The following is a 27,579-nucleotide window of genomic DNA, read 5'->3' as shown; positions in this document are numbered from 1 at the left end:
ACAGCTGCCTGAGCTTTCTCTGCTTACCAGTTTGCAGAGTAAATGGGTTAAATTAACACATGGATTTAAGCAAATCTTATGTGTTCGCGTTATGGCAATTATTATCCTTACTGATGCGCAAACCGTCCCGTCTTTGGCTAGCGGGAGTCTCTTCATGTTGCCTTCTGGGTCCCGGAGACACAACCCTGGTCGCCTTTGGCAGTTCCCAGGCTCTCCGGAATGACCAGAGGTTCCAGGCTCACATTATACTTCTCCTGCTTCAGGTTCGGAAGCAGCCATTTCCCCGGGGACACCTGGTTCTTTGCAGTGGGGAATGGTTTTTGAAACCATAGTCTGGGTCCCAGCGTGATCGTTGTTTTGGTTTGCTCACTGTCTCTAGACCTTCTCAGTGGGCAAGCCCAGGGTATAGGATTATGTTTTCTAAAAAATATTGTATTTACTTATTTTTAGAGAGAGGGGAAGGAAGAGAGAAAGAGAGGGAGAGAAACATCAGTGTGTAGGTGCCTTTCACACACCCCCCCACCGGGCACCTGGCCCACAACCCAGGCATGTGCCCTGACTGGGAATCGAACCAGCGACCATTTGGTTCGCAGGCCGGCACTCAGTCCACTGAGCCATGCCAGCCAGGGCAGGATTATGTTTTACAGACAAATCGTGTGTTCGTCCTGATACTTCCTCATCGTCAGGATGACAGGATTTTCCCTTCATCTTATCAAAGTCTACCTCCTTTCTCCTCACTTGAAAGTCTCGGTACTCGATGACTCCAGACTAATTACTGATTGTGTTTATGACAACACCTTAGAATAGTCTCAGAATGAACCATCAACCCTGCCACTGCCAATGATTGCTAAAAAGCGTTCAAACTTCACGGTTCTTTCTGGTCAGAGGGCGTGCTGCCCTAGGGACGCAGAGACCGGTCGCTGTCCTTCAAAGTCACGCAGACAAGTTTCTGTGTGGCATATCACCAACTGAAGATGCAGTTAGGGCTTTCTGTCTTATTTTACTTTTGATATTTGGGATTGTCTCTTACAATGTAACTTTATTTTATAATTGTGTAAAACAGTCACATGTTCCAAAGTCACAGGTGTGAAACAAGCTCTACTCAAAGAAGTGTAGCTTTCACCCTCCCCTCCCCATTCCGCCTGTCCTCTAGGTAACTGTTTAAAAATGTATGCTTCTTCCTTTGGTTGCTTTTAAGAATTATAAACGAATATTTGAATATATGTATACAGACCATTTTTGGAGATAAATGAGAGCATATGCTTTTTTCCGCTGTGCTTTGTTCACTTACAGTATGTTCTGGAGACCAGTCTATAGTAGTAAGAAGAAATATTCTTTATTCCTTTTTTATTTGGTCCTCTACCACATGGCTGTGGCATTGTTTATTCAGATAGCCCTCTATGGATTATTTGGGGGTATTTCCAGTTTTTTGTTTGTTCACTTTTGCTATTACAAACATTGGTGCAATAACTAGCTCTGTGCGCGTGCATCTTCCTGGTTTTGCTAGCGAGTTGTAGGGGTAGATCCCTGGGAGGAGGCGCACAGGGTCAAAGGGTGAATGCCTCTGCAATTCTGTTGGCTGTGGCTCTGTAGGGTGAGACCTTTTTATACTCCCACTAGCAACCTGAGGTGTCATACTTTTCAAAATAGTCTCTCGTTTTACCTTTTGAAGAACTAGTAAAACCTGGGTCATACTATGGTTTTTTAAAAAAATATTTTATTTTTATTTATTTATTTTTAGAGAGAGGGGAAGGGAGGGAGAATGAGAGGGAGAGAAACATCAATGTGTGGTTGCCTCTCACGTGGCCCCCATTGGAGATCTGGCCCTCAACCCAGGCATGTGCCCTGACCGGGAATCGAACCAGTGACCCTTTGGTTCACAGCCCGAGCTCAATCCACTGCGCCACACCAGCCAGGGCATGATTTTTATTCTTAGTTTCAGATGAAGAACATACAGTTTAAAATACTTCAGTCTAAAATACTGAAAAGTGTTCAATTTTAATGAAGGCAATTTTTGGCTCCTGCTATCAGCTACCAGTTCTTGCTGATTGTTCTTCTGTGAGGCGGCCGCTGCCCCCGCCTCTAAGCTGGTTGCCCCTAGTCTGCTGCGGGTTTGGACACCACGCAGCAGACAGGCTGCCGGGCGGAGGGCTCCGGTGGGAGTCAGTGGGCCCGCGCTCTCTGCAGCTCCCGCTTCCCGGTCCTGGCTGCATCTGGAGTAACATGTTTCCAGGCAGATGAAATTTGGAAAAGTGAGGCATTATAGGCCGTCCAAGAATGGGGGAATTCTCCTGATACGCTCTTATTACGACCTGTTTTCCCCCATAATAGGCTTTCTTCAGCTAAAGAGACTTGAGAGGACCTTAGAGAGGCTTTGTGAAGAGGTTTACTTTTCTCAAGGGGAGACATCTGACTGTTTCTCAAAGTCCACCAGGCCGAGGCATGATCTCCTTCTTTCTGTGTCTCCCTTCTCTCTGCACCCCGCCTGCAGAAGAGGAGGAGGCGCAGGAGGCAGAGGAGGCCGGCGAAGCGCTAGAGTCTTACCTGGACCTGCCAAAGCGAGTTTCAGCGAAAACTACCAGGAAGATCCTGATGCTCCTGTGCGATGAGTCGGTGAGGGGCTGCGGCACAGGGGCTGTGGCAGGTGGCCTTGCCGACTTTCTGCTGCCACTCCTTGTTGTGCTGCTTCTGACGGCTCTGCTCTGGCCGAGCCAGATGTGGCCTAGAGGCAGGAGGGGCCAGCCCTCAGGAGTGTTGCTGGGACGTCCACAGACAGGCCATGCCTCTCTGACCAATGGGATCTCCCTTTGCAGGTCAGCCAGGCATAGTCCAGGCTGGCCAATGGCTCCTACTAATTAAAAAAAAACAAAACTCATTCTGCAAGAGAAGGGGCACCCGTGTCGCTTCTGCGAACCCACCTGCCAAGTAGTGTGGCCACAACCAACGTGGCCTTTCTGTGGGAGCCCGTGTGTGATTCTTCTGGGTGCATTAAACTTCAGCTGTCTGCACTGCACGCTGGCAAACCCACCAGGCTTAGGGTAAGGGCTGCACCAGAGCCGGTTCAGCTGGAAGTTGGGCTGTCACCAAGCATGATGAGTGTTTATTTAGATTTCACAGTTCTGGGATGGCAGAAGAGGTGCAGCAAGGGTCAGTGGCCTCCAGTCCCCTCGGAACCGTGGGGACAGTTTCCTGGGCACAAAGCCTGGCTCGGGCCACTGAGGGCGGCTGCTGCTGGAGGAGGCGGCCGGCAGGTGCGCCTCCCTGTTTGCAGGCTTGCTGCCCACGGCCGCCAGTCCTCGGCCGCCTGTCCCCGGCCTGCGTCCAGCCTTTCCGTGCCTGCAGCTGTGCTCTGCGGACATCTGGGGACTGGTCTGTGAGGGACGTGACATCGGGAGGGTGGGAAGCTGTGACCAGATCAGGTGTGGACTGCTGTGGGCCACGCAGGTGTTCACCCAGGGGCTCGTGGGTGAGGTGGTCCGTGCCCTCCTGGGGCGGGGGGACTAAACCCACGAGGAGGGGTGGCTTTGCTCCTGCCAGGGGCTCGGAGGCACCCAAAGGCCTTCCTCGGGGGAGCCTGTGGCCCTGAGTCTTGTCCCTGAGGCCCTGCTCTGAGGAGTCGTCCCCGGCTGGCCTGGCCGCACAGAGGGGGCTGCAGAGCCTGGGACACACGCCTGAGAGCTGTCTCTGATGGGAGATGTCGTCTTCCCTCTCCTCAGGGCTTCCTCATCGAGAGCAAGCTGCTGAGCCTTCTCCTCCCCCTGGAGAAGGACGAATGCTACCTGCTGAGGCTAGACGCCATTTTCTCAGTGAGTCCCATGGGGCCGGTGGACACGGGGTGGGGGCCTCGTTCTCAGGCAGCCCCCGGTGTCTGCCCAGCGTCGCTCAGCCCCCGGAGCAGGTGGGTCTCAGCGGCCCATCGCTCCCTGTACGTGCTCTCTGTGCAACAAGCGGGCCTCAGGGTCGTTCAGTTATCACCCATCCCTGGCCCGTCCTCTGATAGCTTCTGTCTCTCTCTCGTGGCCAGCTCTCGGACCACCGATTCTCCCCCACACCCTGAAACTCAGATGCGTGTTCAGCCCCCTTTAGCATTCTTGTACCCACCAGGCCTGTGTGACTCTGAGCCCTGATTGTTGATTGTTCTGACCTATAAGACCCTATTCACTGCACGTGCCCGTGTTGAGCGGCCTCTCCCCTGGGCCGTGGCAGCCACCGGAGACGTCGAGGGGAGGCAAGCCGAGCCTCTCGCTCTCCAGAGCTGAGGGTCCGACAATCCCAGCAGCAGGGCAACTCCTGGCGTGGTGTCTGAGTGACCATTCTGGTTTTTTCCCCAGGCCCTTGGAATTGAAAATGAGGATGACCTGTATAAACTGGTGAACTTCTTCCTCAAATACCAAGCTCATCACCTGCCTTCCAGCCAGGTGAGCTGAAGTGCAGTTGGTAAGAGCATTTTAAATCCTCCCGGAAGCCCCCAGAAGGCATTGCTACCGTTGAATAGTACTTCTAGAGAAACAGTGAGGGGATGGGATGGCAGGGATGGCTAAGTTAGCGTCCCCTTTATGCTACTGCGTTTTCTGTTTGCAAAGAGGAGAGTGGCTGGGGATGAGAGGCTGCTCTGATGCTGAGGCCCAGGGGGTCTTTTCCGGGGCCTGCCCTCAAAGCCAGTCCTCCCGGGTGAGACCCGGGCCCGCCAAGTTGTTGGTGTTTGTCCGTAACAATACCCTGCAAAGCCAAGACCAGTTGTACCACCTGTCTTGATTGTAGTGGATTATTCTGAGGAAGCCATTATGGTAAAAACTTGAATCTAAAAGATGTTTTTAACAGTATCGCTAACCCCAACATGAGTGAGTGCCCTGGTATGTTCCCAAAAAGAGTTGGTTGTGTGGACAAAAGCCAGAAGCCATAAAGAAGGAAAAAAGGGATATATTCGAGTAGATTAAAAAAAAATTGTGTAGGGCAAAAAGCACTATAAAGTTAAGATAGACATGACAGCTGGGAAAAAATATTTTACACTCATGACAGTTGGGGACTAATTTCCTTAATATATAAAGAGCTCTTGTAAACCAATAAGAAAAAGATAACTCAATAGAGCAGACAAGGGATCCAAACAAATACCATCTGGAAGGGGTGATATGAAGAACTTTTTTTTTTAAGTTTTTTTTTTAAGATTTTATTTATTTATTTTTAGAGAGGGAAGGGAGGGAGAAAAGGGAAGGAAGAGAGAGAGAGAGAGAAACATCAATGTGCAGTTGCTGGGGGCTGTGGCCTGTAACCCAGGCATGTGCCCTGACTGGGAGTCGAACCTGCGACTCTGGTTCGCAGCCCACATTCAATCCACTGAGCTACGCCAGCCAGGGGTTGATACGAAGAACTTTTAAATGCATAAAAAGATAATGAGGCTTTCTTGTAGTAAGAGAAATGCAAACTAAAACTGCCCAGATTCGTTTTCGCCTGTGCGGTTGGCACACACCTGCCAGTGTGGGAACACGTGGGGGGTGGGGGGCGAGGTGCGGGAGGCGGGCAGGCGCCTGCGTTGCTGGTGGGAGTGGGCATGGTTGCGGCCTCCGCGCAGGGCTGTTTGGTGGCAGCAGTTACAAAACTGCATGTGTCTTACGCTGCGATTTCTCCCCTGGGACATGTATGTACACATTTGAACTGTGTGTGTTGTAGCTTGTTCACTGCGGCATTGTATGAGGCGGCAGAAGATCAGAGACAGCCTGCATTTCCATCATTAAGGATTTGACTAAATAATATAGGGAGCATCTGCACAACGGAATAGTGTGCAGCTGTCAAAAAGAACAAAAAGTTCTTGGTGTGTTTATTGGAAAGGACCACTAAGCTGTACCGGTGTGTGAAAAAGCAGAGTGCAGAGCGATGCGTGTCGGGTGGTGTCGTTTCTGTGGCAGCGGGCTGGAAGCGTGTGCCCATACGGACAGCCGGTGTGTCCTTGGAGGGCTGCGTAAGAAACTGACAGTGCCTCTTTGTCTAGGGGAAGCTAACTGCTCGACTGAGAGGTAAGAGTAGGAGGAAGCCTGGCTGGCGTAGCTCAGTGGATTGAGCGTGGGCTGCAAACCAAAGCGTCGCAGGTTCGATTCCCAGTCAGGGCACATGCCTGGGTTGCAGGCCACGGTCCCCAGCAACTGCACAATGATGTTTCTCTCTCTCTCTCTCTCCCTCCCTTCCTTCTCTAAAAACAAATAAATAAAATCTTTAAAAAAAGTAGGAGGAAGACTTTTATAGTGAGCCCCTGTGAACCCAGCTTTGGAAAGGGACTCTTAGCCTCGTCCTGGAGTCCCCACGTGCCTTTCCCTGGTCCCATCCCCCTTCTTCCCCACTCTTGGTCCTCACTACCCCTTTTCCTGTGTAAATGTCTCCCTCTGATCTTTTCTGTAACTTCTTGTCCATTTTTCACTTTTCCCCTCCTCCTGTCTGTTTTTGTATGTTCACGCCTGTGTCTCTCCAACCCATAGTCACCCCTGGCACCTTCTCCAGGTCAGCCCCTGGCACCTGTCACCCTCTGCAGGAGCGAGTGAGCCTGGTGCCCTCACTGGACTCGGGTGAGCAGCTAGACTTCCAGGGAGAGGAGGAGGAAAGTCCCAAGGAAGAAGAGCCTCCCCCTTCTCCCAGGCTCATCCACCCCAACGATGTCCTTAAGATTCTGGAGGCCTTTGTCATGGGCCTGAGGAAGCCCAGGTGGGCTGTGGCGCAGGAGGCTTTCCTGAGAACAGGGCGGCGCGGGGGGGGGGGGGAGGCTGGATGGGGTGACGGGCCGAGCAGAGGCCAGGGAGGCTGCTGAGCAAGAACTTGGGGGAGTGAGTGAAGGCGTATCTGAAGGGAGGCCTAGAGGGATCAGTGGACATTGAAATGAAAGAAATGGGGCGTAGAAGTGATTTCATTCATCATTCATTCATTCAAGGAACATTCACTGGGGTCTGCCATGTGTAGGCACGTGGGAATAACACTTGTGAGCACCTTGTATATGCCTTGACCCCTGTGAGCAGAACAGTAGCTGAAGCACACACAAGGTGTCACGTTGCTCCGGGGAGGTGTGTCACAGAGGACTTGAGGAGGGGGTGGCTCAGAACTGGGTTTTCCTAGGTGGATAAAGTGGAGGAGAGGGCATTTCAGGGTGTCACCGCACAGGGGAAGGCCTGGTGTGTTCAAGAACGGCAGAGGTGTGGCTAGAGTGTCGGGGGGCTGGGAAGTGGGACCGGGGGTGGGAGAGCCTTTCCTCACGTGCCCAAGATCTTGGTCCTTGCTCTTTAGTGGCCTGGAGCCAGAACGGGTCTTAAGCAGTGGGGTGCATGCTTAGACTTGGATTTTAGAAAGATCACCTTGGCGACAGGTTGGCTACAGGGAGAGCGATGGGGAGATTTGGTGGGGGGAGGTGATAGCCTGGGTCGCAGCTATCCTAGAGGGGACGGAGAGGCAGTGACAGATTTTGAGAGCGGTTCTGGATGTCTTAGTGAGAGTAGTGGGCATAGTAATGAGCTTGAAAGCCAGTGAGATAAACCGACTGAGGGGAAAAGGGTGGATAAACTCCGGTGGTGCTCCCAAAAGTGACAGTGACACCAAGAATCGGGAATAGTGATGATGAGCACGTGTCCTTTCCAAGACCCTCCTGTAGTCGGAGAAGCTCGCATAACTGACTGGGAGGACGACCCATGGGAAAGCAGGAGGTCCGTGAGGGACAGGCATGTGACTGGTGGGTCCGGGTGGTGCCAGGTGGACTTGACGGCACCAGTGCCCTTGACCTTCAGGGACTCTCGGGCACCAGTGAAGTTGCTGAAGGAAGTGCGAGACAGCTCCAAGGACTCCGAGTACTGGAAGGCCCTGGCCACGGTTGTCTCTCAGGCCACGCAGAACCTCTGGGACGGTCTATACCTGGCCTTGGAGAAATACCAGTGAGTGTGTGTGTCCTGGCCCGGGAGGGGCGAGCTGGGTGGGTTTAGTGGGGAGGCATCCCGCTCCGAGCGGCCACACTAGCCACCTCCGTGTCCATGAACTCTTAGACAGAAGCTTCCTTGGGCAGCTCCTGGTGGGGTTGTGCGGTGCTGGTGACCGGCCGTCTGGCCCTGCCTTTTTGGTTCTGTTCCCACGAGCCGAGCTCTCGTTCTGGAGGCAGGAGGGCTGCCCTGGAGGCGTGGCTTCTGGGGCCCCTCCCACCTCTAGCCAGAACAGAAACACAGGGATCCTTGCTGGAGGGTGGAGGAGGCCTTGGGCGGCTCCTCACCGATTTTTCTGCCTAAAGCCTCGTCCTGACGCAGAGGGCCAAGCTGCTGGCAGAAAACGGCGCCCTGGAGCAGCAGAACACGGAGCTCCAGGTGCTGCTGCAGCGGTACCTGCACTCCAAGGTGGGTGGCGGGGACCCTCGAGGAGGGTGGGCAGGGGGGGCTGGGGGTAGGTGGGGGGCAGAGGTGGGGGGGACACGGGAGCTGATATTAGGAAATGAGGAGCCCCCTCCCCGACCCAAGGCAAGCGCCCTTGGAGACATGGGTTGCCATGTTGTCTGTGATGCCATGGTTGCGGGCACCAGCCAGCCGCTCCTGGGGCCACTCTTAGGAGCAGGGCCAGAGCAGTGCCATGTGACAGCTGGCTGACCCTTCCAGAGTTGTTTTCTTTCTTGGCCCTAACAACCAGTCTGCGAGGAAATGAGGGCAGAAATGATTCTCCCTCTTGCACAAAAAGGAGAATCGGCCCTGGCTGGTGTAGCTCAGTGGATTGAGCGCCGGCCTGAGAAGCAGAGAGTCACCGGTTTGATTCCTAGTCAGGGCACATGCCTGGGTTGTGGGCCAGGTCCCTGGTGGGGGGCGGGCATGTGAGAGGCAACCACACATGGATGTTTCTCTCCCTCTATTTCTCACTCCCTTCTCCTCTTTCTAAAAACAAACAATTAAGCCCTGGCTGGCATAGCTCAGTGGATTGAGCGCAGGCTGCGAACCAAAGTGTCGCAGGTTCGATTCCCAGTCAGGGTACATGCCTGGGTTGCAGGCCATGAACCTCAGCAACCACATATTGATGTTTCTCTCTCTTTCTCTTTCTCCCTCCCTTCCCTCTCTAAAAATAAATAAATAAAATCTTAAAAAAATAAAAATAAACAATTAAAAAAAAGGAGAATCAAAACCTGGAGACTCCGTGACTGGCCCAGAGCACCGGCTCTCCCCGCTCTGCCAGCCCAGGCTGTCTGGCCTGCGACGTGATGTGGGCAGAGGGGGCTCCAGCTGGGGCAGCTATTCCCTGGCCCCCACTCATGCCCACTCCAGCAGTAGTTGGGCAACTTCCCTGTGGCGCGGCAAGGGGAGGAATCTCCTGTCTCTGCTCCCTTTGGTTGGTAACACGGTTAGTTGCAAGCTCTGAGTTGCTGGTGAGGTGTCCTTCACGTGGTGCTGAGCCTGTGGACCAGCAGGGTCATGCCACTGGGCTGAGCGTAGTTCCTCTGCCATCAGCTGTGTGTGTGAGAGGTGACTAAGGCCAGCCACAAGCCTGGGCCCTGGGGTTGTGCGGCCCGGCTTGGTTTCAGGCCCCAGGCTGCATCTGAACAGGGGGCGTGGTTAGCTTGGGTGTCATGATGACCTCTTGGCCTGTGACAGGATTCAGACATCAGGGGACCATGGCCCACCCTTCCATCGATGCTACTGTGTACAAGACGATGGGGAGGATGAAGGGAAGTGCAGGGCTGGACTGGGGGCTGGGATGGCAGGGGAAGAGGGGAAGAGAATCAAAGAGAATGGATCTGAGTGGAAGGTTGAGAACATCTCCAGAGGCTCGTCAGCTGGAGCGGAGCCGAACAGGCAGCCCCGGAGCCTGTCTTCTGTGGGAGGGCAGACGTGGGCTTTCCCAGACGCCCGGATGCAGGGAGTGGAAGTGCATGCAGAGATGCGGGGGCCTGTGGGAAAGTTGACAAGTGCACCTGACCCCCGGAGGACAGGAAGGCGGAGGACCCTGGGGAACGGGTGATGACCTTCACTCCCTCTTTTCCAGGTAAACTCGGAGCTGCAAATTCCTCCGATTCAGGTGTTCCAGATGCCCACGAAACCCAGCCAGCCCTGACGAGGTGCTGTGTCGGCGCAGGCACTGGCGCCGGTGCTGGTGCCGGGGCTGGCACGTGTCCCCTGGGGAGCTGCAGGGCGAGCTCTGCATTGCCCAGAGCTGCCATTGTAAAGTGACGAGAGCAAGTGACCTGTATCCTGTAGTCATGATTAAAGTCATTACAAAGTTGTGGCTGAGTCTTTTTAAAGAGGTCGGGTCCGGTGAGACACAGGCCCCTACCCCCACCTCTGGGTCAGGACAGGACTGTGTCCCGGCCTCGGACTGTGAGGGGCAAACAGGTGTGTTGCTGTGAGATGAGGCCAGGCCAGTGGCATGCGGCTCCCTTGTCGCTTTGGGGGCAGTCAGTGCCTGTGCACGGGAGCTGGAACTTGGGGGCAGCTTGCAGGGTCGTCAGCTCTCAGACTGCCCTTGGGCCTGCAGCAGGACCCTTTTGGGGAGCTTCTGAGGCCCTTGGGTGCACCCTGCTGTGCGCTCTGGGCTGTGGTGTGAGGTCCCTCCCTCAGGCACCCCCGGCAGGTGGCCCTGTGCCTCAGGCCTGCCCTGAACGCTGGGCCGTGAGGCCACCCAAAGGAAACGTCAGAGGGGCCAGCTGACGCTGAGTTTGCCAACCCCGGAGTGCCCACTGACCCTGTGCCCCCCACCCCTCCCCCCACTGGAGCAGATTCGTCAGCTCAGTGTTTGATTTCTTTTATTAAGAGAAAAATCACCACTCGAGAAAGGAAAAACAGCCAAGAGAATCCCAGCTCACGCAGGCAGGGGGCAGCACTTCCAGCACAAACTCCTGGCTGCACCTGGAGGGACTGGACGGGCCAGCTGTGGGGGGGGGGCGGGTAGCGCAGGGGCTGCCTGGGGCAGAGGGGAGGGCAAAGGGGCTCATCCTCACGGCCCCTCAGCTAGACCTGCGGACAGTAGCCAGGGCAGAGGAAGCTATGAGAATCAATGAAAACCCACAAGTCCCCACCTGGGGGCCGCCTGGGCAGGAGGAGGAGACACGTGGAGTGTGCTGGGGTGGAAGCAGCCACCCACAGGGTCACTAGGAAGGGTCTGGCCCGATTCTGCAGAACCAGGACTGGTGGGGTCACTGCCCCCACAGGACTGTGTCTGGGGAAGGGAGGGTGATGCTCCTTGCTCATTCATTTTTGTTTTAGAGCCTTGGGCACTGGCCCATGATTCTGGGTTAACTTCATTCAAGCTTTAGTTCGTGACTGGAAGGCCTGGGGGAGGGTTTGGGGTGTCTTCCTCGGGAGCCAGGGCCTGAAGAAGGGGGGGCCTCAGCAGTGAGGTGCAGCCTCCGACCCCTGCCCGCACCCCCACCCCCACTCCACAGGCAGGGACCAGAGGGGCAGGACCAGGCCAGCTGCAGGCCTGGGGAGGAGAGGGCAGCCCCATCACCAGCCCAACAAGCAGGAGATGGGTTCCTGGACCTGAGGCCTGAGGGTGGACACGAGGCTCCTCAGGCCCCTCCCCAGGGAGTCTGGGAAGTCCACACCAGGGGAGGGGTGCGCACACGGGCCCAGGAGAGGAGCTGCGGGGAGGCTGCGGGGAGCTCACGCCCCCAGGAGCTTCTTGACCATGTAGCCGGGGAGGCTGTAGAGGAAGAGGCCCAGCATGAGCAGCGCCAGCAGCGCCAGCACGATCTTGATGATGAGCCACTTGTAGCGCGTGCAGATGAGGTACTTGATGGACTTGAGGGGGTTGAGGAACCAGACGAAGGCGGTGTCGGGCCGGCTGGGGGAGGGGGAGGCTCGGTCAGGCCGTGGGCACCTCCCAGGGCACCCCATCCCCTCCGCCCTTCTGACCCCAAGAGACCCTGTCTGTCCTAGCCTCAGTCCCAAAGTAGTGAATGCTGGCGACAGGGTCTGAGCCCATTTCTAAGCACTGGGTGCGCTGCTTACACTCCCATTTGCAGGACCCTCTGGCATCCCAGCCTCCTCCCTGGGCCTACGTGGCACCTCCTGCCGCTGGGCAGCCCCGAGCCTCCGCCTGAACACCCACAGCCAGCCGTGGCCCCTGGCAATGTGATTATCAGGAAGGGCCTCTATTTAGCAGCTCGCTGTGCAGGGTCCGGCGCTGCCCCTGTTCGCTCTCCGTGAGACCACGCTTCTCAGCCTCCCCCACTGCTTTCTGGGGAACGTAAACTTCGGCCAGGGATCTGAGGGCTCCTAGGGCTCAGGCCACGCACACTGACGTGCCCGCTGTCAGGATGTGACCACTGCTCTGCCTTCTGCACGGCCCCTCTAGCCAGGCAGTGCTTATTGAGCTGTGTGTTGTGTTACAAGACAACAGGTTCTACAAAATGCCAGGATGTAAAATCGAAGACGCTTTCTCAGATGCCTGCCCCGCTGACTCCCAGAGGACTCGGGGTGCACCCCCTAGAGCTGGGCTCGGCATGGGTGGGGCTGCAGGTCGGGGCGTGGGTGCAGAGCACCGGGTGTCTGACCCCAGCGAGGACACACAAGTTAGCACCTCGCTGAGCCTGTTTCCTCACTTATGCCACGGGTGATCGGCAGAGCTGGTGGGTGAAAGGGTGGGGGAGACCGGAGGGCAAGGCTCCCAGCACAGTGTCTGGCACTGGGTGGGTACTCAGTGGACGTTGGCCGCTGAGATGCTGGAACTGGATGGAGCTGCCTAACTGTCCTGCCGGGCGCTGAGGGCTGCGGGTTGGCAGGTGGACGCTGCAGGAACTACTTGGGACTTGCCGGCTGAGCCCAGCCAAACCCTTTCCCTTTCCCTGTCCGTACCTCACCTTCTGTCTGCCGGGGGAGCTGGGTTAGTCTCGCAGGGATGTTATTGGGAGAGGAAGTGGTGTAGTCTGAAGAATGCTGGACTGGCAACTTGGAAACCTAGGCCGAGTCCTAGCTCTTCCCTAATTTGCTAGAGGGCCTTGGGCAACTTATTTCACCTCTCGGGCCCAATATGTAATCATGAAAACAGTCATTTCCCGTCCTGGGAGCCCATGAAACCATTGGAAGTACTTGGCAAGCTTTGTGAAACTTCCTGTGTGTGCATGTGTGTGCAGTTACATGTTGTGTGTATGCGTGCATGTGTGTGCCGTGCACGCTGCCAAGCTCTACGTCCAGAGGAAGAAGGGAGGAGTACCAGACCCAGGAGGATGCCGGGCTCAGGCCCCAAGGATCTTCTTGACTAGGTAGCCAGGCACAGAGCAGAGGAAAAGAGCGAGGAGGAGGAGCAGCAGCAGGAGCAGCAGCAGTTTGAGGAGCAGCCAGCGATACGTGTGCCACAGGAAGTAGCGGGCAGACTTGAGAGGGTTCAAGAACCAGATGAAGCTCGTGTCTGGCCGGCTGGAGCAGCAGGAGGAGCGGGGGGAGCACGGAGAAAGGACGCAGAGGGTGAAGGCTCAGGGAGTGGCGGGGGGCTCGGCCAGGAGGGGCCACCCTGGGCTGAGTGAGTAGTTCTCCGGAAGGGATGAGAGGGCAGGGGTGCCACCCCGCAGAGTGGGGGCAAGAAGACCAGAGGGTTCCGGCCCCTCTTTCCTGTTCCAGTGTCCCCAGGGGCCTGTGTGGCAGGGGCTCCGGGCCGGCAGGGCACTCACTTGGGCTTCTCGAGGGGGTCCGGCTCATTGCGGGCAAGGCCCACTGGATTCTTCTCCGCCTCCTCGGCCGTCAGTAGATGCAGCTCTGCCTCCACCTTGCCCTGCAGAGAGGAAGAGGACTGTCCCCATGTCTGCGCCAGGTGCCGGGCCCCTAGCACTGGCTCCGCCCTGGCCATCACCCGAGCGGTGGGCTGCCCACCGTGAGCTCAAACTCGTCATTCTCGTCGCGGGCCAGGAGAGGCCACCAGCCTTTGACACGCTTCTGCTTGAAGATGGAAACCAGGGGCACGTCCATCTCCCCCGTGGCCATCTCCATAGTGCACTGCTTGGCCGTCTTCGCGCCCCGCGGGAACCGGTTCAGGTCCAGCTCGATGGCCCCTGCGGCGGCCTCAGAGTCAGTGCCGATAGGCCGGGTGGAGTGGCCCCGCCCCTCACCCAGGGCGGGCTCTCCCGGTCCCCGCCTCCTCCCCCTGCCCCGCCCCCTCGGTTGTGGGTCCCCGCCCCCCAGCCCCGCCCAGCCCTGCACCCAGGAAGTCGTCGGCGGAGAAGTGGTCCGCGTCCCAGATCTGCAGCGTGAGCCGCGCCGGGATCTTGTACTCGGTTTCGTCCCAGGAGAACATGGACTCCTTTTTGGAGATGACGATCTTCTCCTCGGCAGCCAGGTAGTCGAAGGGGAAGATGTAGCGCCAGTTGAAGTTGCCCTCCCCGGTCAGGGAGTGGTAGTGGACGTCTGTGTCCTGCTTGTCCTCCTGCTGGCCCTTCAGCCACCTGCAGAGAGCCGCCCGCGGCGGACCTGCAGCCACGCCCGTGGGGCCTCTCCGCAGCCCACAGCTCCCTCTGTCCTCGCCCTCCTATCCTGCCCACCAGGAGGGCGGGCTCACCCTGCCCCGCCCCCACCCGGCCGGGGGGCCTCTCACCCACCCCCGCACAAAGATGTCACTGGACTTCTCCCCGGTGAAGAAGTCGTCGTCCTCCAGGACCACCTCGTCCGTGTTCCACACGATGACCCGTAGCTCATACCTGGGCAGGGGAAGAGGCTGATTAGCGGTCGGGGTGGGGGTTGTGGGTGGCCGCAGGGCCTTGGGGCTGGGCCGGGCAGGGGGCTGGAGACGAGATGGCCGAGAGAAGCCCTGGGGACTTGGGGTGAGCAGGGGGCCTGGGCGGGTTGGAGCTGGGAGAGTAGAGGGGCAGCAGAGCTGTTGGGTCCCTGGGCCGGCCAGTCGGCATGGCTGTTGGGAGGAGAGTGGCTGTGGCCCCGGGGCGGGGGGAAGCCAGACCGGCTGGAATGCCGGGACCCAGAGCACACTGCTGGCCAGGGAGGCTGGCTCCAGCAGGGCCGGGCGAGGCCCAGAGCGTCAGGAGCAAGGCCCCTGTCTCCAGAGGCCAGCTCGCCAGTCCATTTCTCGCAGAAATTACGTTTAAGCCCAGCAGCCAGCAGGGGACACCCATGTAATCTAGTTTCCTAATTTACATTCTTGTCCCCAAAGAGGATTTTCCCTTTAGAGTGAAATGAGGGTAGCTAAATTTCAATCTTCAGGAGTTAGGCTTTGGACTGCAAGTCCCCGTGACCTGTGGGTTGGGGTGTCCCCTAATGGCAGACCCTGGAACAGCACACTCGTAGCCTCAGAGGGCGAGGCTATTTCAGGCAGAATTGTCTGCCTAATTTGTCCGCCCAGTGCAAAATGGAACCAGGGGGCTCCTTGTTCAAAAAGCATTAAGAATTTCAAGATTATCAGGTTGGAGTAAGGGTGGGGCGCCCCTGAACGTGGGCCCCTGTGCGAATCCATCCGCCCATGAAGGGGGCCCTGATTCCGGCCACGAGGGCATCACCGTTGGCAGTGACTTGATCTTGCCACTTCACAGATGGGAAACCTGAGGACCCGGGAGGCAAAGTGACTTGGCCAGGGTCATCTAGGAGAGGCAGCTGGCTCGGCTCCCGGCCCAGTGCTCTGTCCACTCCACCCTCCTCTTGCTCCTTCTGGGCGCCCCCTCCTGCACATCTCATTGGCAGGTGCCGCAGGTAAACCCTGGCAGAGGGCAACGGCAGCCTGGGGTGGGGCTGTCGGAGGGCGGAGCCGGCTCCCAGGGGTCTGTGTCCCGAGTGCAGGTGCGTGTTGAGTGTGGGAGCCCGTGTTTTGGCGGAAGTCTGCTGGGGGTGCTGGTGCACAGGCTCAGGCTCTCACTGCCCTCCCATGGGGGTCGTGGCCCCTGCTCCAGCAAAGGCCACCCACCAAGGGCAGGCCCCACAATTCCCTTGATGGGTTGCTTTGCTCCCATCACAAGGCCACCCGGGGGAAAGCCGATGGACCAGTGACTGGGGCTGCATGGGGGCAAGGGGTGGGGACAGGGAGGGGTGGTGCTGGGCCCCAGCAGCTCACTTCTTGGGCTTCCTCGGGGAGATGTCCAGAGGCGTCCCCGGGGCCGGCATGTCCATGGGGAACATGTCCACCCACAGCTCCAGGCGGCCCTGAGGAAGAGGGGGCAGGGCAGGTCTCCTCACAGCTCCTCCACTGCTCTCCTCTCCCTCCCAACCTTTGCTGGCCTCTGACAAGACCCATTTCATCAATTTTCAGCCTTGGATGCCAGGAATTCCTATGACATCATCAATAGCCAATCACAGCTTCTGAGGGAAACACCCCAGGTCTCCACCTGAGCTGCTGTGGTTCTGGCTCAAGGCAAAGACAAGTGGGGAGGTGCACCAGGCTTTGGGAAGGCAGCCAATAGGATGGGGCCCCGTTTTACAGACCCAGGCTGGGACTCCCTGATCCCAAATAGCAAAGAACCTCCCGGAAGTCACCTGCTCGATGCCCGGCTTGTCAGGGTTGAGCAGCGGCCGGGTCTCCACGTGCTCCGGCACCAGGCGGCAGCCCACTCGGGGGATGTCCTCCCAGTGCCGCAGGGCGCACAGTGCCACGTGCTCATCCGTGGGCCGTCTCTGACCTGTGGGTGCCAGCGTGTCAGCGGCTCACTCCTGCTCAGCAGCACGAGACCACCACTGGCCCACCCATCTCCACTTTACTGCTAGGGAGACTGAGGCGCAGAGGGAGACGGCTTGCCCAAGTTCTCAGCTGCCCCACAGGGCCCAGAGAGCCTCGCGTCTTTGGGTTTCCTCTTCCTGGGGAACTTGACCAGAGAATCCTCAGGTCAGGGGGTCTGAGGTCGGGGGAGGGGGCAAGAATCCACCTCCTGTCCCAGCACCGTGAAGGGGGTCAGCAGGCAGTCCCTGCACAGGTCCCCCTGATTCTCTGGGAAGGGCCCCGCGGGCAGAGCAGTGCGGAGAGCGCAGGGCCTGGGGCCATGTGACCTTGGACAAGGTGCTGGACTCTTGGGGCCTCAGTTTTCCCAGCTGTGCAGTGGGGAGACCCTCCCTAGCCCAGAGGGGTGCTGAGAGGAGAGAGAAGGCAGCAAGCAGGCGAGCACTTTGCAGCACGGGGAGGCTGGGCAGAGGCTGGGCAGGCAGAGTGTGGGGGAGCTCTGGGCTGATGTGTAGGGGGTCACTAGGGCCAGACCGAGGACACCCCAGACTAGGCCCTGAGGCCCCGTTAGAGGGAGGCACGGGCCCCTCTTTGACCTGTGGCCCCCCCGGTGGCTGCATCCAGCACCCCATTACCGTTCTCGTCCTCCATCTCAGAGGGCCCCGTGAAGACGCGGTTGGACACCTTCACCCTCCCAGGGGGCCCGAAGTGCGGGCCGTCCACCTTGCCCTCCTTGCAGAGGCGGGTCAGGATCTGGCTGGGCTTCATGGGGTCCCTCCAGATATTGTAGCCGTGTCTGTGGGGGGGGGCACAGAGGCATGGTGGGGCTCGGGGAGGGGTGGGCCGTTTACAGGTGGCAGCTGGTTACAGCCAGTTCCCTTACGTTGTCTGTTGCCCGACACAGCCTGTGGGCCCTGTCCCAAGCTCCGGGCTCCACTGAGGTGCTGGGCCTGCGGGAGGCTGACCCCCGCTGCCCTGAGCTCCGGCCCCAGGTGCCCAGTGTCTCCAGGACGAGTCTCCAGTTGCCCCTAGGGTGCCCACTCCTCTCAAACCTCAGAGACTCCCACGAGGAAACGGATGACCAGAGAGGTCGAGGGATGTGACCAGGGTCACATCGCCTGTCAGCGGCAGAGACAGGCCAGACCCCCAGTGGGCTCTTCCTGGGGCACAGTGCCGCCTCTCCTCCCAGCCCACGCTTCTCTTTCCGCCCCGCCTCCCCTGTCCTGCAGCCTCCGGGTGGCTCTCTCCTGGTCCTGGCCTCTGAAGGCTGTGCCCAGAGCCGGCAGGGGTGCAGGCCCGGCCTGGAGCAGACCCTGTAAAACGTCTACCTCCCCAAACCGCATGCTCTGAATCTTATTGTTTGAGCCAAGGCCCAGTGGGTGGGCCCCGCCCTGCCCCATCCTGCCCCGCCCCGCCCCGCCCCGCCCCGCCCCACGCACATGGAGTAGGTCTGGGCAATGCCGCAGGTGGCGCGGTGCTTGCTGTAGAAGCGGTTCTCCAGGTCAATCTTGGTTTCCCCGATGAGGTCATCGGTGCCCACCAGGTCCCAGTCATACACGGAGACTGTCAGCATGGATTCCATGGGGAAGGACGCCTCGATGTCAAAGGACCTGGCCGGGTGAGGTTGATTGAGAAAAGGGTTGAAGGTGAGGTGGGTTGACAGGAGAGGGGGTCTGGGCTGGAGAAGTGGTGGGGGGCAGCTGGGAGGCCACCTGGCGGCCTTACTTCCCAAAGACAGGGTTGAGCTGCTTGGAGATGTAGTTCTCCTTGTCCCGGATGTCAGTCTTGCCCAGCCGGATGGCGATGTAGGGGTCCGCTTTGCCGTTGATGTCTGCGGGGTGCAGGTCTGTGGCCTGAGATGGGGGAGGGGTGCTCCTGAGCAGGCTCCCCACCCACGCCCTCCTCATCTCCCAGTGCCCCTGCTCTGCTCCCTGACAGTCCCCTGGGGGCCAAGGGCAGGAGACTGGCCGTGTGCCCCTGTCTGGGCCTTGGCTTCCTCCTCTCTAGAGGGTGGGGGCTAGACTCCACGACCCTCAGGTGCCTCCCCATCCGGCACTGCCAGTTCACAGCTGCTGCAGCCCCCTGGGGCGGGGGAACAGGGCCACGGGGGAGGGGGTGCGAGGGGGTCTCACCCGGACCACGTAGACGCGGACCAGCACGTTGATGGGCTCGTTGCTGGGGATGCCCTGGAACATGCCGCAGCTGGGGTCGTAGCCAGCTTCCCGGGACACGTCCTCTGGGAGCGGCACTTTGTACATGCAGAGGGAGCCCTGGGCAAGGCACGGTGCGTCAGGGCGCGGGCTTCCGTGAGCACAGGTGGGGGGGCATCAAAGCCGCCAACAGTGGCACCTCGCTGTGGCAGGGCCTGAACTCCCTGGTGGCTGGGTCAGGGGGAGGCCCAGGGGTTCTGGAAGGAGTGGCTGGGGCCGTGGTGGAGGGGGAGGGAGGCAACTTGGGGAGGCCCCCCGGGGGGAATGGTCTTTGTCGCCGAGCATGGAAGTATTTTCCTATTTTGCCAACCAGTACAGCTGACAGTTTCATGTGACTGTCAGCGCTGGGCTCTGGTTGGCATGGGGGTGGGGTGCGTAGGGGTGCCCCGGGGGGGTCAGGCTCAGGGCCTGGGGCTTAGGGGCTAGGCCCTGCTCCTTGCCTGACCTTGAACCGGCCCACGATGCGCTCCTCTTCGCTGGAGCCGTCTTCATCATCCCCCGTCTTGCCCCGAAGCAGGTTGAAGGTGTGCAGCCAGTCCTCGAAGTTGTCGAAGTCTGACTCGAGCTCCCTGGGGTACACCTGAGCCAGGCCAAGCCGTTAGGGAGCCACGGCCTGTCCACTGGCCTCCCTCTTGTCTCATCCACCACCTCCTGTCTCCAGGTGTGACCCCACCCCCCGGCAGGGTGCGCCCCAGACCCTTACCTTGAGCTCATCGATCTTAGATTTCTTCTTCTCGGGGGCTTCAGACCCCTGGCCGGGGCCGGGGCTCTGCGTTCTCTTCTTCTTCTCATCCTTTGCAGCCTTCGCCTTCTCCTTGCCCTTCGCCAGCCCCCTCACACCTGGCCAGGGACAGAAAAGGAGGCCTCGTCCATTTGGGGTGGACACGGGGCAGCAGGGTGGCTGGAGATCCAGCTCCGCTGCCAATGCACGCACTTGGCTGCCGTCACTGGGCCGGTCCCTGTGCCCTCATCTGTGAAATGCAGACAGCGCTCCCGGGCGTGCCTGCCTCACACGGCGCAGGTGCCCAGCGAGGTCACGCGGGAGTGTGCGCAGAGACTGCTCTCCCGCCCTGTGCCAGAGCGGGGCCGGGGAAGCTGCTCGCTTTCTCCCCTGGCCTCAGCCGGCTTGTCTGAGGTGGAGGCGTTCGTGTAAAGCTTCAGGAAAAGAGGTGTCACCGTCGACTATGTTGGGGAAATGTTTTATAGTATAGCTTCCTAGTAGAGGTTTAAAATAACATTTGTACATTAAAGACACCGAGAATTCCTGCACCAAAAGACCTATTTTTTTTTTTTTTTTGCCTTGAACCATAGAACCCTCTTTTCCCCCGAGGACACCCATTAATGACATCATGCCACAGGAAAGGATTGGGAAGTGCTGGGTAGGATGAGCTCTGGGGGTGCTTCCAGCCCTTCTGTGGCTCTATGTGCCCGTCCACCGGCCCAAGCCTGCGCGCTAGTGCCCAGGGACACCTGGGGATGTCTGCCCTTGGCTGCCGCAGCCATGTGGGCGCACGGGAGGGAGAAAGAGAAGCAGCTGGTGTAGAGAGGTGGGGGAGCCAGGCCCCTGGGGCCAGGGGATGGAGGGGCAGAGATCCAGGGTTCCAGGGCTCACCCTCAGGGTTGTCCATCTCCTCCTTCTCCTCCAAGTCCATTCCTGAGGTATCTTGCTGTCGAAGTTGCTGCCGAAAGATGAGGTGAGAGGAGGAAGGAGGGTGGGCTTCCTGGGCAGGGGTCAGGGGTCAGGGGTCAGGGGACGCCCCACTGTGGTCTCAGACCAGGCTTAAATGTGCTAGAAACAGAAAGGCCTTCCTACTAGGTTACAGCAGACCCTCTGTGTTTGGGTCTGCTCTCCTGTTCTTGAGGAGTTTTTCTAGGCATGCATCCAACCCAGGAAAAGAATACGCTTCCCAGCCTCCCTTGCAGCTACATGCAGCCGTAGGACTAGATTCCGGTTAATATGTGCAACTTCTGGGTTGGGCCGGTCAAGGAAAGGAGTGAGACCCTCTTCTTCTCTTTACCCCTTCCTGCTCCATCACTCACTACCCAGAGGACGGTAGCAAGGTGGCAATGTCTTGGTCCTTGACACTGTTGAGTTACCGTAACAGTTTTTCCCTGGTTCACACCAATCTAACTTGCTGTGCAAGCTTAGCCTGTGCCCTGATGTGCCTAGTGAGCATCACACACAGCTTGGGCCACAGAAAGGGCCTGGGGAGAGCATGGGGCTGGGTCAGCTCAGTTGAGGAAACTGAGGCACACATCCCTCCTGGTCAGCCAGGCAGGCAGGGAGTGCCCTGAGCTGGGAAAGCAGTGTGGAGAAGAGGACGACGAAGAAGAGGAGAAACGTGCTTCTGGAACTTGCGGTCTGGCTCAGCAGGTGGAACCCAAGTGCCCACAACAGGGGAAGAACATGTCGTAGCTACAGTGACCAAGATGGGTCAAATTAAACAGCGTGAAGATGGGCAAGTCCTACTTCGAAGTTGTTTCCTTTTGGCCTCCGAGCATGTTTCTCCTCTTCCTCAAACGTCACCTCCTCTGCGAAGCCTCCTCTGGCCCCGGCAGGCGCTGACTGGCTTTTGCTATCACGCTGAACTGTATCTGCTCACATGCCCACTTTGCCCAGCAAACAGAGGGCTCCTCAGGGCAGGTACGGTGTCTTATCTCTCGCCGCCCACAGCACCTAGGATGGTGCCTGACTCACGTACACTCAAGAGATGTGTGTGAACTGAATGAATGAGGACCAGAGGAAAGCAAGTCAGAGACGGAGACAGGACCGCCACACCGGGAAGGGCGTTCTGGGCTAGAACGTCAAGGCTGTGAGACGAGGCTGTTCCAAGCTCGTGTTGACGGGGTGGAGCAGCCAGCTCAGGTGGGGAGCAGGAAAGAAGTTGGGCGGCAGGGCCTGATGTGGAGCGGGGGTCACCTCCCCAGCCCAGTCCCTCCTCAGCCCCCTAGCCCAGCCCAAGGCCTCACCTCCTTCATGGTGTCAATGGAGGCAAAGTACTTGGACCACCAGTCCAGCATGCTCTCGTCCGGCTCATCTTCCTCTGGCTCTTCCGAGTTGCCCTTCTTCTTCTTTTTCTTCTTCTCTTTCTCCTCGTCAGCCTGGAGGGATGGCCAGGTCAAGGGACCTGCAGACATCACCGCACCCTGGCCATTCCTGAGGCCCTGGACAACTTGGGGGTCCCCCATCCGCTCTGACCATCTGCTCCCGGGAAGCCCTGGGCCCCATGAGGCTCTGTGGGGCCACCACGGCCAGAGGGTGGGGCTTTGTCTTGTGGAGGAGGATGCCATGGCTGGAGAGGCTGTGACCTGCCCACACGAACCCCCAGCCAAAGCAGGGTCGGCACGCAGGGGCCCCGCCGCCCGAGCAGCCATCTTGATCTGCCTCTTGGGAGGCATGCAGGCACGAGCATCCGGGGGCTGGGGCAGCTCTCTGCCTGCTGCTGCACCCTTCGGCCTGACACCCATACCAGTGTGGGGTCCTCTTTCCCCAGAACCCCCAGACGGTCCCCACACTCACCACATCCACCTTGATGACAGCATCAGAAGTCTGCAAAGGGGAACCAAAGAGACAGGGACAGAATTAGCCCCCCCAGAGCCCGGAGTGAAGGCAGCAGCTCAGCCAAGGAGCGTGGGGGACACTTGCTATGCGCCGTGAATCCGTGCGCACCCAGGGTCAGCTCCGCACTAACGAGAGCACACCGGCGCCGGTGAGCCTGCGAAAGGTCTGCTTTGCAGACCTTCCCTCAGACCTGACGGGGTGGGGGGTGGTTCTCAACCCTGAGGCAGCTGTGGACGCCCCAGGTGATTTCAGTGGGAGGCTCAGGATCGGGACGGCAGCTGGCCGCACGCAGGGGTGCAGTGAGGTTGGCTAGATGGAGTCAACTTCAACTCCACTTTTCCTCTCTGACCAGGTCAAGCACCTTCAGAATTAAGTGGACACACACACACACACACACACACACACACAATTGCACAGCCAAAGAGGACCCTGGTGAAAACCCCCCGCCAGAGCCCAGGGCCTGTGGGATGAGAGGGAAGCTAAGGTCCGGTCCTCCGTCTTGTTTTCCCAGGAGGAGCTGGCTATTCTCTCAAACGGTTCCGGCTCTTTCTGTCTCTCGTCCATGCACACAGCACGCTTGTGCGTGTGTCCGCACACACTCACAGTCTAGGACGAAGCTGTTTGCACATACAGTCAGGGTCAGCCCCGGACACGCCGGAGGAGGCGGCCTGGCTCAGAGGGGGCATCACACGCAGCCACTCGCTTGCTCCCAGCCAGGGCGGCACCCCACGCGCCTTACCGCGTCCAGCTTCACCATGGTCTCCAGCTTCTTGACAGGCACCTCCGGCTCCATGTTCACCACGACCTCCCCTGCGGGGTGAGAGGAGGGGCTCCCATTGCACAGCACACGGCAGCCCCGGAGGAGTCTTACTGGACAGAGAGATGGACAGACAGGCAGACAGGCAGACAGACAGGGAAGAGCAGGAGTGACAGTGAAAGTCAGGGGCGACCAGAAGGACCAGAGAGAGGCCTAAAGCTGATTCTCCAGCTTTCGGGGGGCGGGGAGGGAGAAGGACGAAGAAGCTGAGGGAAACGCTGTGGGCATCTGGAGAGGGAGCAGGTGAGCCGGAGGAAAGAGCTGCAGCCGAGAGAAACAGTGGAGGCTGGGCCGGGCGGGAGGCCGGGGGCAGGGTGGGGGTGGGCGGAGGCCGGGTCTCCCCCAGGCACCAGCTGAGGAAGCTGTCTGCCCTCAGGCCCTCTAAGGGCGTCTCTGGCTCCGGCTCTTTCTGGCTCTAGAGTGAGGGGCAGCCCTGCACGCGCCTGGCTCCCGGGACAGGACCTGCCCGGTGGCCTCCCCCGTACCCACTTGTGGATGCCCTCGGGCGGCAGACAGGTGGCTATGTGACTGGGCTGTGAGCTGGAGCCCCTCCCATGGACTGGGTGGACACGGGCCTGGGCCCTGGGGTGTGGCCTACCGGTGGTGTTCCAGTTGGCACTCGAGTGGTCTGGGGGCCGGTAGATGAAGCGCCGCAGGGAGTTAACGGCATGGGAGCCCACCAGGGTGTAGCGGCCAAAGGCCCGGCAGTCCACCACGCGGATGTTCAAGGGCGGGTGCAGGAGCTCGTTCTCCGGGAGGTCCTGGGTGTTGCCAACGGAGCCTGAGCTCAGAGAAGGGGGCGGGGGCACCTGGCCTGCCCCGCCATGCCAGCCGCCCCCCACCGCTCTGCCAGGCTAGGCCCAGGCCGGCACCCACCACTTCAAACCACTTCACGAGGGTGCCAAAGTTGGGGTTCTTCTTGTAGTTGTGGATCATGGATGACTGTACCCCCTTCCCCGCACACTCGATGTCCACCCTCGGCCGGTCCACCTGGGCCAGGTTCACCCGTTTCAGGTCCCGCAGGCCCCAGAACAGCACCTGGGAGGGGGCAGGGGGATGGGAGAGTCCCTTGAGTCAAGGGAGCCAGCGGTGGGTGGACTGGGCCCTGGAGAAGGATCCGGGCAGTGGGGTGGGCAGTGAGTTGGGGGGGGTGGCCAGGGCCAGGGCAGCTGACAGGGGCAGGTGTTGGGGGCCAGCAGCGGGGCTGGGACTGGTGACTCGGTGCAGACTGGGCAGACTGGACTGGTGGGGCCACGTCTGCTTCCACCTCCGGGTGTGACCTTGGACCAGTCACTTCCCCTCCTTGTCCCTCAGTCTCCCTGTCTGAAAAACGAGGTGGCCTGAGGCTGCTGAAGGCCCCCGGGGATCTGATGTCAATGGTGCAATTCGTGCTTATGCCCTCGATGGAGGCACAGAGTGAGGGGCAAGGGGACAGAGCACAGCAGGGCCCATGCAGGGCAGGGGTGGGCAGGGCAGGGGGGCGGGTGGAGCCCTCACGCACCTCGATTCGGTATTTGCTGAGCACGGGCCGGATGCCCATGGGCACAGGCATGATGGGGCCTCGATCCACATCCACTGGGCCATCGATGGGCGGCAGGTCGGCCTTCCCTGCCGGCCCGATCTGGGGAGGGGGGGGTCACAGGGTCACACCCTGCGGAGCCTGGAGAGCGGGCTCTGCCTTCCCAGGAGTTAGATGCCACGTGATCTAGAGAGACAGGGAGGACCCAGCACCCCAGGCCCCCAAGGACTACGCTCCCGGCTCCGCACCTGCAGGAGCTCGAAGGCGGCCAGAAGGTCCCCGGCCGTGGAGTTGCCTCGGTAGATCTGGTAGTACTCGAGCTGGGGCGGGAAGCGGGGCGGGCAGTACGCCTCGTCGGCCATCTTCACCACGGGCTTGGCGAAGGTCCGGCCCATGAAGTCGAACTTGCCCTGATGGGACGAACGGCCAAGGGGGCCGCTTGGTGCTTGAGTTGACCGAGCACGGTCACCCTGGGGTCTTACTCTGTCCTTGCCACAACGCCAGCGGGTGAGGGGGCAGGGTGCGGTCACCCCATTCCACCCGTGCACAAACCAAGTCTCACCACCGATTCGCTCAAGGCCATGCTGGCAGTGGGGGCAGATTTGGGACCCAGGACTAGAGGGTCCTCCCACCTGTAGTCGAGGGTCGCTCCGGGACCCCAGTAGCTAAGGAGGCTTGTCATAAGTGGCTCCCAGCTCTGGAGGGACCCCCCAATCTTTCACCCCCCACTCCAGAGCGCTCATGGAGAGCTGGGAGGCTATTACTGACTGGCAGGTGCAGGCAGGAGGCTGAGGGTCCCTTGGGAGGGGGGAAGGCTGGGGACAGCAGGACTTGCTGACCCATGTCCTGGGGACTTGGGGCCTGAGCTCATTCTGTCTGTGCTGGGAGGTGGGGACACCCTGACACATCTCCCCCTGAGACCCCAGAGGCCCACAGTGCTGGGAAGGGGTCAGGCTGCAGAGACGGAGCAGGAGGGGCCGGTGAGCAGCCCAGGCTCCCACGTTTCCCGAAAACACCTTGGCTGAGGGGCTCTGGGCAGGCGGCCACCGAGCTCACAGAGGGCAGTGACACAGCGGTAGGTCCTCGGTCTCAGAGCCCACCCTACCATGGAGTCCTGGTCGTAGATTTCAATGACGATGATGGGGGGATCGTCCCGCAGCTCCTGAGCTTCCCCATACAGCTCCAGGTTGTCAAACACCAGCATTTGGTCCCAGGTGGGGCACAGGGTCTCATTCAGCACCTGTGGTACGGGGCAGGGCGGGGGAGGCAGGTAATAAGTGGTGGTGGATGGAAAGATATCCAATCAGAAGCCACCGGCGGCCACTGTGGCTTCCAGGGGACTCGGCGGGCAGGAATGTCACGTTCCCTGACTCTTCTGGGAATCTTAAAATGAAGGCTAATGTGAAGTCTGCTCCCCGCGCCCCTTTGCCCGTGTCTTCCCGGCGTTCACCAGAACCGCACCAGAGCCTTCCCCGGGGTGGCCTGGGCGTGCAGCTCGTCTGCCAGGCTTCCCTCCGTCTCTCCAGGTCCCACAGGCTCACAGGTCCGCAGATACTCTCAAAGCCAGAGCCGCTCCCTCCCCCCGACCCTCACCTCTGTGCACTGACTCTGGTTGATGAAGAAGACGCGAGCGAAAGGGTCCGAGAGGCCGCTGCTGTCCGCCGCGAAGAGGCTGCGTGCCTGGTACATGTGGGCCCGGAGCTGGAACACCTGCTTCTCTGTGGGGAAGGGTGGGCTGAGCCTTGGGGACGCCGCCCCCTCCCCCGCCCCAGCGCCCTCCCAGGGTGAGGGCTGGGAGCCAGGGGGCCCCACTCACTGGTGTAGACCAGGCTGATGGGTGGGAAGGAGTGCAGGCCCAGACCCTGGGCTGCCTTGACCTCCTCGAAGCCGCAGGGCAGGCCGCACAGGAAGTCCTTGCGCTGCTTGCTGAGGCCCAGCCACAGGTAGAGCTCCAGCTTGGCCTGCACGGTCCAGCCCATTGAGCCGAGGCCCCGCTTCCCGGGCAGCTGGGGGTGGGCGTGGGGTCAGCATGGAGGGTGTGGGCGGGGCGGGACCATGCTGTCCTCCCATTCTCTGCCAGCTCTGTCCGCTCTCAGCACCTGCTCCCCCGGTGGGCGCCACTCCACCAGCTCAGGCTCGCCAGACCCGGGCTGGGGGCGGCTCCCTCCCCGGGGGACTCACCCTTAGAAAGAGCCATGTGCAAACCCAGGACCCCAGCCCCCCACCCCGCAGCACCCCCTCGGTCGGGCCCCCTCCTGGCACCTTGAGGAAGAGCGTCTTGACCTTGGCGCAGTCCTTGCCCAGCTCCTCCTCCACGATGGAGAAGAGCAGGTCTTTGGAGGGCACCCGGGCGTAGGCAATGCGTTTGTTGTTGCTCATCATCCAGATGAAGACGTCGGGGATGCTGTGCTGGGGCTGTGGGGGCGGGGGGGAGCCCGGGGTTGAGGGGGCCGCTTCTTGGCGGGGCCCCCGTAGGCCTCACTGGCCACCAGGGTCTTTCCCTCAGGGACCGGAGGAAAGACCCCAGGTGCCGGTCTTCCTTCGCCCCCCACTGATGGGGCAGGAAGAATGTGCAGCCGGATGAAGGGCTGGTTCGCCCCTGTCCCCCACAGCGGTCAGAGCAGCGGAGGCCTCCTAGGAGGTGCAGCCCAACCCCTTCCTGTGCGGCCCCCTCTCTCTGCTGGCCCCCGGGGTCCGGCCTGGGCGGCCCTCTGTGCACACCGGTGGGGGCACACCTCGTCTGCCAGGAAGCGCAGCTTCTGCAGGAAGTTCTGGCACAGCCTCAGCTTGTCCCGCACCGTGTGTCGCTTCACCTGAGCCCGCAAGGTCTTCGCCTGCTGCCCCATGCTCTCCTGCGAGGGTGTGCGGGGTGAGTGGGGCCACGATGCCTGGCACA

General features: G+C 59.8%; 2 protein-coding genes across 4 annotated transcripts in view; one reads left to right on the top strand and one right to left on the bottom strand.

Moving 5' to 3' along the window:
- Positions 1–10,110, top strand: part of DRC1 (dynein regulatory complex subunit 1) — a 42,723-nt gene extending 32,613 nt beyond the window's left edge. Inside the window, exons 11-17 of one of the 2 annotated variants that reach the window (XM_045844606.1) lie at positions 2,495–2,613; positions 3,717–3,806; positions 4,332–4,418; positions 6,560–6,690; positions 7,758–7,901; positions 8,249–8,351; positions 9,979–10,110. In XM_045844606.1, the coding sequence (XP_045700562.1) occupies positions 2,495–2,613; positions 3,717–3,806; positions 4,332–4,418; positions 6,560–6,690; positions 7,758–7,901; positions 8,249–8,351; positions 9,979–10,047 (743 nt within the window). In that variant the 3' untranslated portion in view covers positions 10,048–10,110. Of the gene's footprint in view, positions 1–2,494; positions 2,614–3,716; positions 3,807–4,331; positions 4,419–6,520; positions 6,691–7,757; positions 7,902–8,248; positions 8,352–9,978 lie in introns of both variants that reach the window. The other variant, XM_045844605.1, reaches the window with a different exon arrangement.
- A 1,465-nt stretch (positions 10,111–11,575) lies between these two features.
- OTOF (otoferlin) overlaps positions 11,576–27,579 on the bottom strand; it is an 86,720-nt gene continuing 70,716 nt past the window's right edge. The window contains exons 22-47 of one of the 2 annotated variants that reach the window (XM_045844423.1): positions 27,419–27,535; positions 26,946–27,098; positions 26,500–26,689; positions 26,277–26,401; positions 25,789–25,923; positions 24,932–25,093; positions 24,666–24,785; positions 24,041–24,202; positions 23,763–23,925; positions 23,087–23,157; positions 22,306–22,335; positions 21,756–21,887; positions 20,398–20,464; positions 19,489–19,625; positions 19,231–19,365; positions 18,708–18,845; positions 18,301–18,428; positions 18,015–18,185; positions 17,211–17,371; positions 16,398–16,540; positions 15,979–16,067; positions 14,522–14,620; positions 14,127–14,368; positions 13,800–13,978; positions 13,601–13,701; positions 11,576–11,775 (exon numbers count right to left, since the gene is read on the bottom strand). In XM_045844423.1, the coding sequence (XP_045700379.1) occupies positions 11,595–11,775; positions 13,601–13,701; positions 13,800–13,978; positions 14,127–14,368; positions 14,522–14,620; positions 15,979–16,067; positions 16,398–16,540; positions 17,211–17,371; positions 18,015–18,185; positions 18,301–18,428; positions 18,708–18,845; positions 19,231–19,365; positions 19,489–19,625; positions 20,398–20,464; positions 21,756–21,887; positions 22,306–22,335; positions 23,087–23,157; positions 23,763–23,925; positions 24,041–24,202; positions 24,666–24,785; positions 24,932–25,093; positions 25,789–25,923; positions 26,277–26,401; positions 26,500–26,689; positions 26,946–27,098; positions 27,419–27,535 (3,531 nt within the window). In that variant the 3' untranslated portion in view covers positions 11,576–11,594. Of the gene's footprint in view, positions 11,776–13,600; positions 13,702–13,799; positions 13,979–14,126; positions 14,369–14,521; positions 14,621–15,978; positions 16,068–16,397; positions 16,541–17,210; positions 17,372–18,014; positions 18,186–18,300; positions 18,429–18,707; positions 18,846–19,230; positions 19,366–19,488; positions 19,626–20,397; positions 20,465–21,755; positions 21,888–22,305; positions 22,336–23,086; positions 23,218–23,762; positions 23,926–24,040; positions 24,203–24,665; positions 24,786–24,931; positions 25,094–25,788; positions 25,924–26,276; positions 26,402–26,499; positions 26,690–26,945; positions 27,099–27,418; positions 27,536–27,579 lie in introns of both variants that reach the window. The other variant, XM_045844422.1, reaches the window with a different exon arrangement.

Source organism: Phyllostomus hastatus, unplaced genomic scaffold, assembly GCF_019186645.2.
Source record: "Phyllostomus hastatus isolate PE091 unplaced genomic scaffold, TTU_PhHast_1.1 phas_contig_402, whole genome shotgun sequence".
NCBI classification, from domain to species: domain Eukaryota; kingdom Metazoa; phylum Chordata; class Mammalia; order Chiroptera; family Phyllostomidae; genus Phyllostomus; species Phyllostomus hastatus.
The sequence above is the reverse complement of the archived record's forward strand: the minus strand, read 5'-3'. Positions and strand labels throughout refer to the sequence as shown.